The sequence below is a fragment of the Ovis canadensis genome, chromosome 4 (assembly GCF_042477335.2).
Source record: "Ovis canadensis isolate MfBH-ARS-UI-01 breed Bighorn chromosome 4, ARS-UI_OviCan_v2, whole genome shotgun sequence".
Taxonomy (NCBI): domain Eukaryota; kingdom Metazoa; phylum Chordata; class Mammalia; order Artiodactyla; family Bovidae; genus Ovis; species Ovis canadensis.
Genome location: NC_091248.1, coordinates 134562707 through 134576365, shown reverse-complemented (window position 1 = coordinate 134576365; position 13659 = coordinate 134562707). Strand labels below are relative to the sequence as shown.

At 49.3% G+C, this 13659-nt stretch overlaps 1 protein-coding gene across 17 annotated transcripts in view; it reads right to left on the bottom strand.

Moving 5' to 3' along the window:
• Positions 1-13659, bottom strand: part of DYNC2I1 (dynein 2 intermediate chain 1) — a 53180-nt gene that overhangs the window by 35607 nt on the left and 3914 nt on the right. For 9 of the 17 annotated variants that reach the window (XR_011256542.1, XR_011256541.1, XR_011256544.1 and 6 more), the window contains exons 3-8: positions 13158-13653; positions 11072-11160; positions 9169-9468; positions 8291-8365; positions 5235-5290; positions 3883-3937 (exon numbers count right to left, since the gene is read on the bottom strand). Coding sequence is in view for 10 of the 17 variants with exons in the window: in XM_069587269.1 (XP_069443370.1) it covers positions 3883-3937; positions 5235-5290; positions 8291-8365; positions 9169-9468; positions 11072-11160; positions 13158-13653 (1071 nt within the window). In the remaining 7 variants the exon portion in view is untranslated. The remainder of the gene's footprint in view (positions 1-3882; positions 3938-5234; positions 5291-8290; positions 8366-9168; positions 9469-11071; positions 11161-13157; positions 13654-13659) is intronic. The other 8 variants (XR_011256547.1, XR_011256543.1, XM_069587272.1 and 5 more) reach the window with 2 other exon arrangements.

Genomic DNA, 13659 nt, shown 5'->3' with positions numbered 1-13659 from the left:
GATCTGGTAAACAGAAAGCCCGAAGAACAATGGACAGAGGCTCATAACATGGTACAGGAGGAGCTTTCCCCTTGATGAAAGTGAAAGAGGAGAGCGAAAACGTTGGCCTAAAGCTCGACATTCAGGAAACGAAGATCATGGCATCCGCTCCCATCACTCCATGGGAAATAGATGGGGAAACAGTGGAAACAGTGTCAGACTTTATTTTGGGGGGCTCCAAAATCACTACAGATGGTGACTGCAGCCATGAAATTAAAAGACGCTTACTCCTTGGAAGAAAAGTTATACCAACCTAGATAGTATATTAAAAAGCAGAGACATTACTTTACCGACTACGGTCCGTCTAGTCAAGGCTATGGTTTTTCTTGTGGTCATGTATGGATGTGAGAGTTGGACTGTGAAGAAGGCTGAGCACCGAAGAATTGATGCTTTTGAACTGTGGTGTTGGAGAAGACTCTTGAGAGTCCCTTGGACTGCAAGGAGATCCAACCAGTCCATTCTGAAGGAGGTCAGCCCTGGGATTTCTTTGGAAGGAATGACGCTGAAGCTGAAACTCCAGTACTTTGGCCACCTCATGCGAAGAGCTGACTCATTGGAAAAGACTCTGATGCTGGGAGGGATTGGGGGCAGGAGGAGAAGGGGACAACAGAGGATGAGATGGCTGGATGGCATCACGGACTCGATGGACATGAGTCTGAGTGAGCTCCGGGAGATGGTGATGGACAGGGAGGCCGGGTGTGCTGCGATTCATGGGGTCGCAAAGAGTCAGACACGACTGAGCGATTGAACTGAACTGAACTGAACAGGAGGTGTGACCAAAACCATCCCAAAGGAAAAGAAATGCAAGAAGGCAAAGTGGTTGTCTGAGGAGGCCTTACAAATAGCTGAGAAAAGAAGAGAAGCAAAAGGCAAAGGAGAAAGGGAAAGATATTCCCAACTGAATGCACAGCTCCAGAGAACAGCTAGGAGAGATAAGAAAGCCTTCTTTAGTGAACAATGCAAAGAAACAAAGGAAAAGAAAGAATGGGAAAGACTAGAGATTTCTTTAAGAAAACTGGAGATACCCAGGGAACATTTCATGTAAAGATGGGTTCAATAAAGGACAAAAACGGAGTGGACCTAACAGAAGCAAAAGATATTAAGAAGAGGCGGCAAGAATACACAGAAGATTTATACAGAAAAGCTCTTCATGACCCAGATAATCACGATGGTGTGATCACTCACCTAGAGCCAGACATCCTGGAATGCAAGGTCAAGTGGGCCCTAGGAAGTATCACGACAAACAAAGCTAGTGGAAGTGATGGAATTCCAGCTGAGCTGTTTCAAATCCTAAAAGATGATGCTGTGAAAGTGCTGCACTCAATATGCCAGCAAATTTGGAAAACTCAGCAGTGACCACAGGACTGGAAAAGGTCAGTTTTCATTCCAATCCCAAAGAAAGGCAATGCCAAAGAATGCTCAAACTACTGTACAACTGCACTCATCTCACATGCCAGCAAGATTATGCTCAAAATCCTTCAAGCTAGGCAGGCTTCAGCAGTACGTGAACCAAGAACTTCCAGATGTACAAGCTGGATTTAGAAAGGCAGAGGAACCAGAGATCAAACTGCCAACATATGCTGGATCATAGAAAAAGTAAGGCAATTCCAAAAAAGTCTACTTTTGCTTCGTTGACTACACTAAAGCCTTTGTGTGGATCACAACAAACTGTGGAAAATTCTTAATGAGATGGCAATACCAGATCACATTACCTGCCTCCTGAGAAACCTGTACACAGGACAAAAGGCAACAGTTAGAACTGGACATGAACTGGTTCCAAATTGAGAAAGGAGTACATCAAGGCTGTGTATTGTCACCCAACTTATTTAACTTACATGCAGAATACATCAGATGAAATTTAGCACAAGCTGCATGAAGCACAAGCTGGAATCAAGATTGCCAGGAGAAATATCAACAACCTCAGATATGTAGATGATACCACTTTAATGGCAGAAAGTGAAGAGGAACTAAAGCACATCTTGATAAATATGAAAGAGGAGAGTGAAAAAGCTGGCTTAAAATTCAACGTTCAAAAAACGGAGATCATGGCATCCAGTTCCATCACTTCATGGCAAATGGAAGGGGGAAAGGTGGGAACTGTGAGATTTCATTTTCTTGGGCTCTGAAATCACTGCAGACAATGACTGCAGCCACGAGATTATAAGACGCTTGCTCCCTGGAAGAACAGCCGTGACAGACCTAGACAGTGTATTAAAAAGCAGGTATCACTTTGCTGACAAAGGTCCATCTAGTCAAAGCTATGGTTTTTTCAGTGGTCATGTATGGATGTGAGAGTTGGACTGTAAAGAAAGCTGAGCACCAAAGAATTGATGCTTTTAAACTGTGGTGTTGGAGAAGACTCTTGAGAGTCCCTTGGATAGCAAACCAATCCATCCCAAAGAAATCAACCCTGATTATTCATTGGAAGGACTGGTGCTGAAACTGAAGCTCCAATACTTTGGCCACCTGATGCAAAGAGCCAACTCACTGGAAAAGACCGTGATGCTGGGAAAAATTAAAGGGAGGAGGAGCAGGGGGCGACAGAGCATGAGATGGCTGGATGGCATCACTGACATGAGTTTAAGCAAGCTCTGGGAGTTGGTGATGGGACAGGGAGGCCTGGGGTGCTGCAGTGCATGGGGTCTCACAGAGTCAGACGCATCTTAGCGACTGAACCACCACCACAGAAGCCAAATCTGCTTGCCACATTACCGACAACAGAGCAAAACCCAGGAAATGGTGTGATGATAATTTAGACACCACAGTACACAATTCTAAAGACATTAAATAATCATTATGAAGATTCTTCTGGTGATAATTATGAAGATGGCATAAAAATGAAGACCAGCATTGTGGTGTCTGAATGGTACCGTGTCACTGGCATGCGCCTCTCCTGTGTACACATGCCTGCATAACCCAGAATGTGAAGGCGCTATTACACCCTATGACTTGCATGTGCTTCCCACGTACACGTCTACACACATGATCCAGGACATGAAGCAACTGTGAAAGGAGAGGAGCCATGAGGGCATCAGTGTTAATAACAAGCGCCTGATAGAACCTGCCAGTCACCCAAGCCTGCGCTGCTTTGTGGAAAGATTTCCAACACTAACCCAACTTTTTTTACTAAGTTGGTCACTCAGTCGGTAAAGAATCTGCCTGCAATGCAAGAGATCTGAGTTCGATCCCTGGGTTGGGAAGATCTCCGGGAGAAGGAAATGACTACTCACTCCAGGATTCTTGCCTGGAGAATTCTGTGAACAGGGGAGCCTCGCGGGCTATAGTCCACGGGGTTGCAAAGAGTAGGACACAACTGAGGGGCAGCATATATGTATACACCCTCAGACTTTTTATTTCTTCTCGAGGCAACGTCACTAACGTCGATCTCCCAGGAATCTCCCTTTTATCTGAATCGTCTAATCTGTTAGCATGAAATGCTGTCATTCTGTTTGTGGAAATGGGAGCTGAAGTCCCAGTCCCTACTGGCTTCTCCATTTCTCCCTCTAATTCTATCTGCCTCTACTTCTTGTATTCTGGGGATCTCTTCTGAGCAGCACGTTCATTTACACTTGTCATGTCTTCCTTGCAAGCGACCTGTCTCATTCTTGTGATGTGTTTCTGGGCCTCTGGTCCAGCCACCCAAGCTCCAGTATAACTGTTGTTTGGTGGCCACCTTGTCCATCTTTTCACTTTAGTCCATTTGAGTCTTTTAATATAAAATGTATCTCTTACGTGCCTCTTGAGTGGAATCACCACTCAAGTAAACCACATGAAAATAGGCCTGCCAGGCTCTGCTCTCCGAGTCTCAGGACCACAGCACCGAGCCCCCGGGAAGGGCCTCACCTTCCTTTTTGAGTCTCTGTCCTTCCCGTTGGCCCTCACTAAGTTCTCCACATGCCTAGAAAGCAAATAGGATCAAAGTCAAATTAACTTTCAACAAAGGCTTGACAATTAAAGCATTTCCATCTCAGTGAAGGCTGCTGTCAGCATCTGATACAAGTAGGTTGGCATATTTGCAAAGCACGCTTTATTAGAACTATTATTAGAACTTTATTAGAACTAAGGCCTTTTTGAAACTATTTTGTTACCTATAGTTTAAACTTTTTAAAACTATTTTTACTGTCTTAGCAGTAGTACAGGATAGGAAATATCTTCAGTAGAGAGAAAAAACTGTGTGTTTTAACAAACTTGTGTTTATAAAATCCATTTCCTTTAAGAGTCCTAGAAAATTCCTACAATTTTATTAGCGAATACATCCCAAATGTTTTAGGTTTAATATAATATTTATATTTCCAAAAGATTTATCTTGAACTATGTTCTATTCTTATAGAACATATTTTGCATGTTTACTTTGGACCTAAAATTAAGGTTTTCAAAATTACAACCTGATTCTCAATATTTGGAACCTAACATTCACACTAATCCAACACAGTGTGTGTTTAAAATCATACAGAACCGAGCAGAAGCTTCACTGCATTTCTAGCAGATCTGCAGCACAAAACCTAGGGATCTGCACCCCAGGCTTAAGTATAACTTTGTGCAAACTTGTAAGATTTAGGGCAAGGTGTTTAACCTAAATCTCCCTAATCTGTGAAAAAGAATCATCAAATATCGCTGCTGTAAAGAATAAATTATAATCTGGAGCTCACATACAAAATGAGGATTTACAGGCAAACTCTAACCTTAATCTTCATAAAACCCACAAAATTTGCCTCATCCAAGCTTCACCAGTAAAGACAGGCTCTGAAAGGCCAGCCACCTCCAGAAAGGGCGGACGCAGCAGTGGGCAGTGCCCACGCCGTGCCTGACCTGCAGTGGGGCAGCGGGTCTGCTGGGCACGTCTGTGCTCAGCGTCCAGGGGTTGCAAACCGGAAGCCCGGAGCCGCTGCAGGTGCCCTCCCCCGCAGAGCGGAGACTCCCGGACACCGGTGCCCGGGGAGGGCTGGTGTCCTGAGGCCACACCAGCCAGTGTGTGAAAGGCCGCGCAGGACTCATAACCCACAGCAAGTTCCCAGCTCCTGGAGGACCCCGAAGACACAACTTGGAGGGTTCGCGTCTGGAGAGCCTGAAGTCTAGCTGTAGTGTACTCTCATCTCCTGGCCATAATCAGGCCCAAGAGGAAAGGTCCATTTGGATGCTTTCTGGGAGAACTGAGCTATAAACACAGCAATCGGCCAAGGGACACATTCACTCACCGGCCGCCCGTGCCATCTCTCCTCAGACTTGTTCCTCGATGTCTGTGCTCCCCAGCCTGTCGGGAAGTCCCACACCCGTTAATGAGCACAGCATAACGAACTCACAATTACTAGGCTCTGAAAAAGAAGCCACGGGCTCAGAACCTAACAACCGCTCTATGCTACAGGCACCTCTTAAAATGACTGTTTCTACCACTTGTCTTAGTAAATAAGGTGCTTGACATAAGGGAGATGAATAAGGCACACTAAAGGTAGTTATCCATCGTCTCAGTGATATTACCTAAGTGAAAGAAACTGACACTTACCAATCCTTCATAATTTTCAGAAAATCTGACTAGATCCTTATACTGTTTAAAATGATAAAACTTTCACACACATGGAATATGGTTGTTTCACAAATCTGCACACCTATGGAAAAAATTTAAAGGCTCTTCTGTTAAATTAAGTGAATTTTTAAAAACAGAATGTAAATCAACACATGAGGGCAGGCTGTTTAAAGGAGAGCTATCTGTTGAGTGGACAGTGCCCGGAAGCACGCAGGAAACGAGGGGCATTAGGCTGTTCCCTGAGGAGGGCCTGGGCCAGAGAGGCCACGCCTCCAGACAGAGGGGCTCCAGACCTGGGGGGCCGGAGGTGAGGGGGAGGCGTGGGGAGAGAGCCAGAAAAAGCACAGAACGGAAGGAAGCTTGGCGTGCAGGGCAATACACAGCAAGTAGCAAACGCCTAATAAAAGTTAACACCATTCAGACACTGTCTCTGACCAGTAAATTCTACTGACCTGCATGTCCAGTATCAGGTCACTTGTAAATAAATGAGGTTATGGCCATGGCAGAATGCCAGGCAGCTAGTTAACGTCGCACCGGTAAAAGAGCAATTCCCAGAACAGCAGCAAAGCCTGACTCCAGCTCTGCATGTTTAGAAAGCTCATTTAGGCGCATTATGTACAAACAGGACTGCAAGGGACTGCATCCTGGCGCTGCTGTTGAGCCGCTCAGCCGGGTCTGACTCTTTGCGGCTCCAGGTACCATAGCCCACCCCGCTCCTTGGTCCATGGGATTTTCCAGACACGAATGCTGGAGTGGGTTGCCATTTCCTTCTCCTAATATATATTACAAAATGGATTAGCTCCAAGTCTAGGATTCAAGGTAACTGTTGTTTCATTCTTATCTTCTTCCTAAGTTAAAAATCTTTCCAAAATCAATTAGAAAAAGCATAATTAACATGTTTAACAGGAAGAACAGTCTGGCATCAGTCTATAAAATAGACTGGAACTGAAGAAACAGAACAAAATCAGCAGTGCCAGGCAGGAAAGCATTATGATTCAACGGCTACCTAGGTATAAAGAATTCTCAAGGAAATCAGTCCTGAGTATTCATTGGAAGAGCTGATGCTAAAGCTGAAACTCCTATACTTTGGCCACCTGATGCAAAGAGCTAACTTATTGGAAAAAACCCTGATATGGGAAAGATTGAAGGCAGGAGGAGAAGGGGATGACCGAGGATGAGATGGTTGGATGGCATCACTGACTTGATGGACATGAGTTTGGATAAGCTTCGGGAGTTGGTGATGGAGAGGCCTAGCATGCTGCAGTCCCTGGGGTCACAAAGAGTCACACACGACTGGGCGACTGAACTGAACTGAACGGACAGAAACACAAAAAACCTTGAACAGCCAAAGCAATCTTGAGAAAAAAGATGGAGCTGGAGGAGTCAGCCTGTCTGGCTTCAGACTCTACTACAAAGCTAGTACAGTCATCAAGACAGTATGGTACTGGCACAAAGACATACATATAGATCAGTGGAACAAAATAGAAAGCCCAGAGATAAAATCCATTCACCTATGGACACCTTATCTTTGACAAAGCAGGGAACAATGTACAATGGAGAAAAAACAATCTCTTTAACAAGTAGTGCTGAGAAAACTGGTCAACCACTTGTTAAAGAATGAAACTAGAATACTTTCTAACACCATACACAAAAATAAACTCAAAATAGATTAAATATCTAAATGTAAGACCAGAAACTATAAAACTCTTACAAGAAAACATAGGCAGAACACTCTCTGACATAAATCACAGCAAAATCCTCTATGACCCACTTCCCAGAGTAATGGAAATAGAAACAAAAATAAACAAATGGGACCTAATTAAACTTAAACACTGTTGCACACCAAAGGAAACTATAAGCAAGGTGAAAAGGCAGCCTTCCAAATGGGAGAAAATAACAGCAAATGAAGCAACTGACAAAGAATTAATCTCAAAAATATACAAGCAGCTCATGTAGCTCAATACCAGAAAAATAAACAACCCAATCAAAAAGTGGGCCAAAGAACTAAGCAGACATTTCTCCAAAGAAGACATATAAATGGCTAACAAACACATGAAAAGATGCTCAACATCACTCATTATCAGAGAAATGCAAATCAAAACCACAATGAGGTACCATCTCACGCTGGTCAGAATGGCTGCTACCCAAAAGTCTACAAGCAATAAATGCTGGAGAGGATGTGGAGAAAAGGGAACCCTCCTACACTGTTGGTGGGAATGCAAACTAGTATAGTCACTATGGAGAACAGTGGGGAGATTCCTCAAAAAACGGGAAATAGAACTGCTATATGACCCAGCAGTCCCACTTCTGGGCATACACACCGAGGAAACCAGGATTCAAAGAGACATGTGTACCCTAATGTTCATCGCAGCACTGTTTACAATAGCCAGGACATGGAAGCAACCTAGATGTCCATCAGCAGACGAATGGATAAGAAAGCTGTGGTACATATACACAATGGAGTATTACTCAGCCGTTAAAAAGAAGCATTTGAATCAGTTCTAATGAGGTGGATGAAACTGGAGCCTATTATACAGAGTGAAGTAAGTCAAAAATAAAAACACCAATACAGTATACTAACACATATGTATGGAATTTAGAAAGATGGTAACGATGACCCTATATGCGAGACAGCAAAAGAGACACAGATGTAAAGAACAGACTGTTGGACTCTGTGGGAGAAGGTGAGAGTGGGATGATTTGAGAGAATAGCATTGAAACGTGTATTACCATATGTGAAATAGACCGCCAGTCCAGGTTCAATGCATGAGACAGGGCACTCAGGGCCGGTGCACTGGGATGACCCTGAGGGATGGGGTGGGGAGGGAGGTGGGAGGGGGGTTCAGGATGGGGGACACATGTACACCCATGGCTGATTCATGTCAATGTATGGCAAAAACCACTACAATATTGTAATTAGCCTCCAGTTAAAATAAATTAAAATACATTTTTTTAAAAACCAGCTTCCTTTTAAATGTTAAATTTCAAAATGTTATGATTAATTTGTGAATATATGGTAAAAGTTCATTCCACTTCACGTCCGCTGGGAGTTCAGCCACGTGCGTACAGTGGTCACGTGATGCTGCCCTGACTCCCGTCTACACCGGGTCACCTTTGGGAAGCAGCCTCTCCCTGTGGGAGCTTGTCCCAGCAGCCGGAAGGCAGGGCGGCGCGGGGCGCGGGGCGCGCGGGGGGCGGGGCGCGCGGGGGGCGGGGCGCGCGGGGGGCGGGGCGCGCGGGGGGCGGGGCGCGCGGGGGGCGGGGCGCGCGGGGGGCGGGGCGCGCGGGGGGCGGGGCGCGCGGGGGGCGGGGCGCGCGGGGCGGGGCGCGCGGGGCGGGGCGCGCGGGGCGGGGCGCGGGGCGGGGCGGGGGCGGGGCGCGGGGCGGGGCGGGGCGCGGGGCGGGGCGCGGGGCGGGGCGCGGGGCGGGGCGCGGGGCGGGGCGCGGGGCGGGGCGCGGGGCGGGGCGCGGGGCGGGGCGCGGGGCGGGGCGCGGGGCGGGGCGCGGGGCGGGGCGCGGGGCGGGGCGCGGGGCGGGGCGGGGGGCGGGGCGGGGGGCGGGGCGCGGCGCGGGGGGCGGGGCGCGGGGCGCGGGGCGGGGCGCGGTACCTTCGGCTCCCTCCTCCTGTGCTCCTCCTTGCGAGCCCGCTCTTTCCTCTCCGCGTGGCCCCGTGGCCTCTCCTCGCCCGCGGGGAAGCCCTCTTTATGGCGCCTCTCCTTATGTCGCGCTTCGCCTTCCTTGTCGGAGAAATAGCTGCCTTTTTCTTTTGAGTTCTTCTCCCTCGTGCTGCTCTTTTCCCGGTGCTTCTTTTCCCGGTCTGGCTCCTTCTGCTTCCTGTGCCGCCTTTCGCCCTCTTCTTTGTACAGCCAGTACTTGAGGGGGTTGTCCTTGCTGTCGCCATACTGCAGCTGTGAAGGCGCCGGGGCCAGACACGGAAGCGTGTGTGAGCAGCACGCGCCGTCGCGTGTTCACACCCCGCAGAGGTGGAGGCGCAGGCCTCCGGCGCGGCCACCCTCCCAGACGCACGTGACAACGAAGGCAGGAGGCGGCAGGGACGCCCCGCCAGCACGCACCCTCACCACGGCCTGGCCCTCGGGGGCCATCGCCCCCGCTCCTCCGCGGGGCGAACCCTCCTGACCCAGCTGCTGTCCCCTCCCCGGCTGCCCGAAACCCGAGCACCCGGCCCGCCAGGCCCGCCAGCGCCGTCCGTGTGAGGCGTCTGGGGGCAGCACACGGCTCCTCTCCTCCCAGCACGGGTCTGCCCCAACCCACAGGGAGACCGCTCCTCTGACCCAGGGGTGCCTGGTGACCCCGGGGGCAGGCACCACAAGGCAGTGAGCGGCTGCAAACTAACACGGCATGACGGATCGTGAGCGTTACCACGACGTCTTAACAGAACACAAACCGCACCATCCTTTCCCTTCACGCAGGGCCTCCCCCATCTCTGCACCCTGTGGGCCCACCTCCGCCACCCCTCTGGGGACAATCCCACCGCCCCCACCCACTCTGCTCACAGCACTGACATATGTGACTCTCAGACAGTTCATCTTCAAAGCACCCTTACTCCCCGCACCAGCAGTAGGCAGACACGCACAGGTGGTAACAAGTAGAAGGGCAACAGACCCTTTCCCAGAATGCCTCTTGTGTCTGAGTCGAATGAGCAAACATTACAAACTAGGGTAATGCCCAGGCACTGCTTAGGACGGGGGGAGTCACACTCGGCCGACGGGAATGACCACGCTCGGTGTGAGGTGACAGGTGAGCCAACACAATGTGATCGAGCAAGTCCGCTTTCAGAAACTGATCATTAGGAAATAATTATGCATAAACGCAAACAGTCTACACCTCGGATGTCCTCCTAATAAAACCTTTAGAATCAAAGTAAACGTTCAAGGAAGCAGATGTGACGTGTCGACATCACTGAATAATGTATTATGCAGCCATTAAAATACTACAGACAGGTGTGATAGCTTAGGAAAAATGCTCAAAATGTATTCAGTTTAAGCGGCTATAAAACAGCAAAGATCCAACTTAAAACGAAGTTTCTGTGTACATATCCAAACACATGCATATATATGAATATATGGACACAAACCTACAGGACATATACACTTAAACATCAGTGATTATCTCTAGGGAGACTGCTGCTGCTGCTGCTGCTGCTGAGTCGCTTCAGTCGTGTCCGACTCTGTGCGACCCCATAGATGGCAGCCCACCAGGCTCCCCCGTCCCTGGGATTCTCCAGGCAAGAACACTGGAGTGGGTTGCCATTTTCTTCTAGGCAGGCACCTACCTTTAATTTTCTTCTTCTTATTTATTTGTATTTTGTAAATTTTCCAGAATAGCCAATGTTGACTCTTGGAGAAACACACTTGCCTAAAGGATCTCAGTGCCTGAGAAGAGTCTCAGGTCTTGGACTCTGTTTTACACTCTTCACCAGAAAAGCTCCCACAGTGCCCGCCTGGGTGTCCTGGGCCCTGCAGCTGAGCCCCGGGGCCGCTCCCCGCATACCTTTCTCTCTCGGTACCTTCTCTCCCGATCCTCATCTCGCTCAGAGTCTTCATCTCTCTGCTCCCTCTCTTCAATTCTTGCTTTACTTCCTACAAAAATAAAACCTTTTTAACATGCCCAGACTTTAACATCCTGCAGCAGTCTCTACAGCACATGTCACTCAGTGTCACATATGTAAACACCTTCTTTAATTAAGAAACATTCTCCAAAAAAAAAAAAAAAAAAAAAAAAAAAAAAAAAAAAAATAAAAGACAAAAAAAAAAAAATCAAAAAAAAAAAAAAGAAACATTCTCCAGTCTCAAGAACGGGAAGTTCCAGAATCTAAACTTAAAATGGAATAAAAAAGGAGGAAACCTGGACTGGAAAGTGTGTCAGAGGAGCCCCGGACGGGCACCAGCCCAAACACAGGCCTTCAGAGCCCCGCTCGCTGGCAGAGACTCAGGGAAGCAAAGTCCAGTCCAGCTGGGCAGGCGTTCCCTCCCCATGCTCAGCCACAGGGAAAAGCCGCCTCAGACAAACTGGGGGACTGCTCCCTCCTGCCCCCAGGTCCCCTGGAGGACACATGAGTGCAGGAGGCCCTGGGATGCAGGGGGCAAGGATGGCCCACTCCAGTGGCCCCAGGTGGAGGCTCCACCCTGTGATCTCTCCCTGCCATGGGGACCCAATACAACCACCTCAATCACCAGTGATGCCCGCAGCCCCGTCCAGGAGCGAAAACCAGACTTTCATTTTTGAATCTGCACAATACTTATTAGGCTTAAAACTACCAAAACCCACATTTTTAAAGGTGAGGACAAAACTCCACATACAGAGATCACTGAAAACAAATTTCTTTCACCACAAAAGTATTCACCAAGCCTGACCACTTTCTAAAAGTCTTGGACAAACGAGAACAGGGGCTTCCCTGGTGGCTCAGATGGGAAAGAATCTGCCTGCAACGTGGGAGACCTGGGCTTGATTCCCGGGCTGGGAAGAACCCCTAGTGTAGGACATGGCAACCTACTGGAGCATTCTTGCCTGGAGAACTCTATGGACAGAGGAGCCTGGCAGGCCACAGTCCACGGGTCACAAAGAGTCAGACATGACTGAGTGACCAAGCGCGCCCATAAGAGATCAAAACACACAGTGGGCCCCCTGGTGGGGGCAACAGGAGTGCAGAGACTGGCTAGGCTCCGAGAGAGAGTGGTGCTCAGGGCGGTTCCCAGGGCTTGTGACATAAGGAAGGAAAGGAGGGTCTGGGGACCCAAGGGAGACACGGAGGAGGCAAGCAAAGGGTGAGAAAATGGCCAGGGGGAGGAGGAAGGCCCATCAGAGGCAGGGTGCACAGACTCCTGAACAACCAGACCAACGCTGCACTGAGAAAACAAGACCAGGCAGTGACCAGAACAACCGGAAAACAAAAAGGACTTCATTACTAAAAACATACCAAGAACATGAAAATGATAATCCTGAAAAGAGGCGATGGATGGCAAGGGAGTCACTGCTTGAGTAGAAATAGCCTACTTAACCTCACCCTGCCCGAACCTTGGGTCCTGGGGCCCAAGCCCCCACACACAGCAACGCCTGCCACCAGATCACGAACTGAGGTCCTGCTTCCATTTCGGTCACAGCCTGAGGATGCTGGAGCCACGATATGCTCTTCTAACACATTCCTTTTTAGTTTATGTTGGCCAGTTTGAATTTTTATAGGAAGAAGATATCATTTGTATAATAAAAAACAATGAAGATACTTAATTCCATTTGGGAAGAAAAAAGTACTTAACCTCTACCTTTAGAATCTCTAGGAATTTGAACCAATATTTAAATATGGCTAAAATAAATCTGATACTTTTGAGAAATTCTTTTTATCAAAGAGCATTATTTTTTAATTTAAAACAGGGGCTGTGAATTATGGCGGGAATAAACCTAAAGTATATTTCAATAGAAAAACTCCAGCCAATAATTAAGTGGCTACTCTTTCTGTTCATTGAAAACAGTGCAAAGTGCGCACACAGGCGCATCGCAGGGGCTCTGACCTCACAGTCAGTCTTTAGAAAAACCACAGGAGAAGACCAGGGGGCTGGGTCGCCTCCACGGAGACACAGACCTGCCCGCCGGCGCTCCGGCCTGTCCTGGTCCCGGTCCCGGTCCCGGTCCCGGCCCCGGTCGCGGTCCCGGGCCAGCAGGTTGTGGTCGCGGTCTCGGTCCCGGTCCCGGTCGCGGTCGCAGTCCCGATCGCGGTATCGATCCCGGTCCCGGTCCCGGTCCCGGGCCAGCAGGTTGTGGTGCCCGGCCGCCTGCCTCAGCTCCTCGCGGCGCGCCCGGTGCTCCTGGTCCCTCTCGCGCTCCTTCCCCCGGCCATGCGGCCTCTCCGCGTCCGGCTCCCGGTGCCTCTCCTTCCGCCGGTCCCGCTCCCTGTCCCCGCGGGGGTGCTCCCGGGCGGCGTGGCCGTCCCGCTCGGCGGCCCGCTCTCTGTGCTTGGCCTCGCGGTCGGGGTCCCTGGGTCGGTGCTCTTTGCCGTCTGCTAGGTCCGCTTCCGACTCCCGCAGCGGTTTCCGGTCTCTGTGCTTCTTCTCCTCCTTGGGACCAGAGGCCTGAGCCGCCTACAC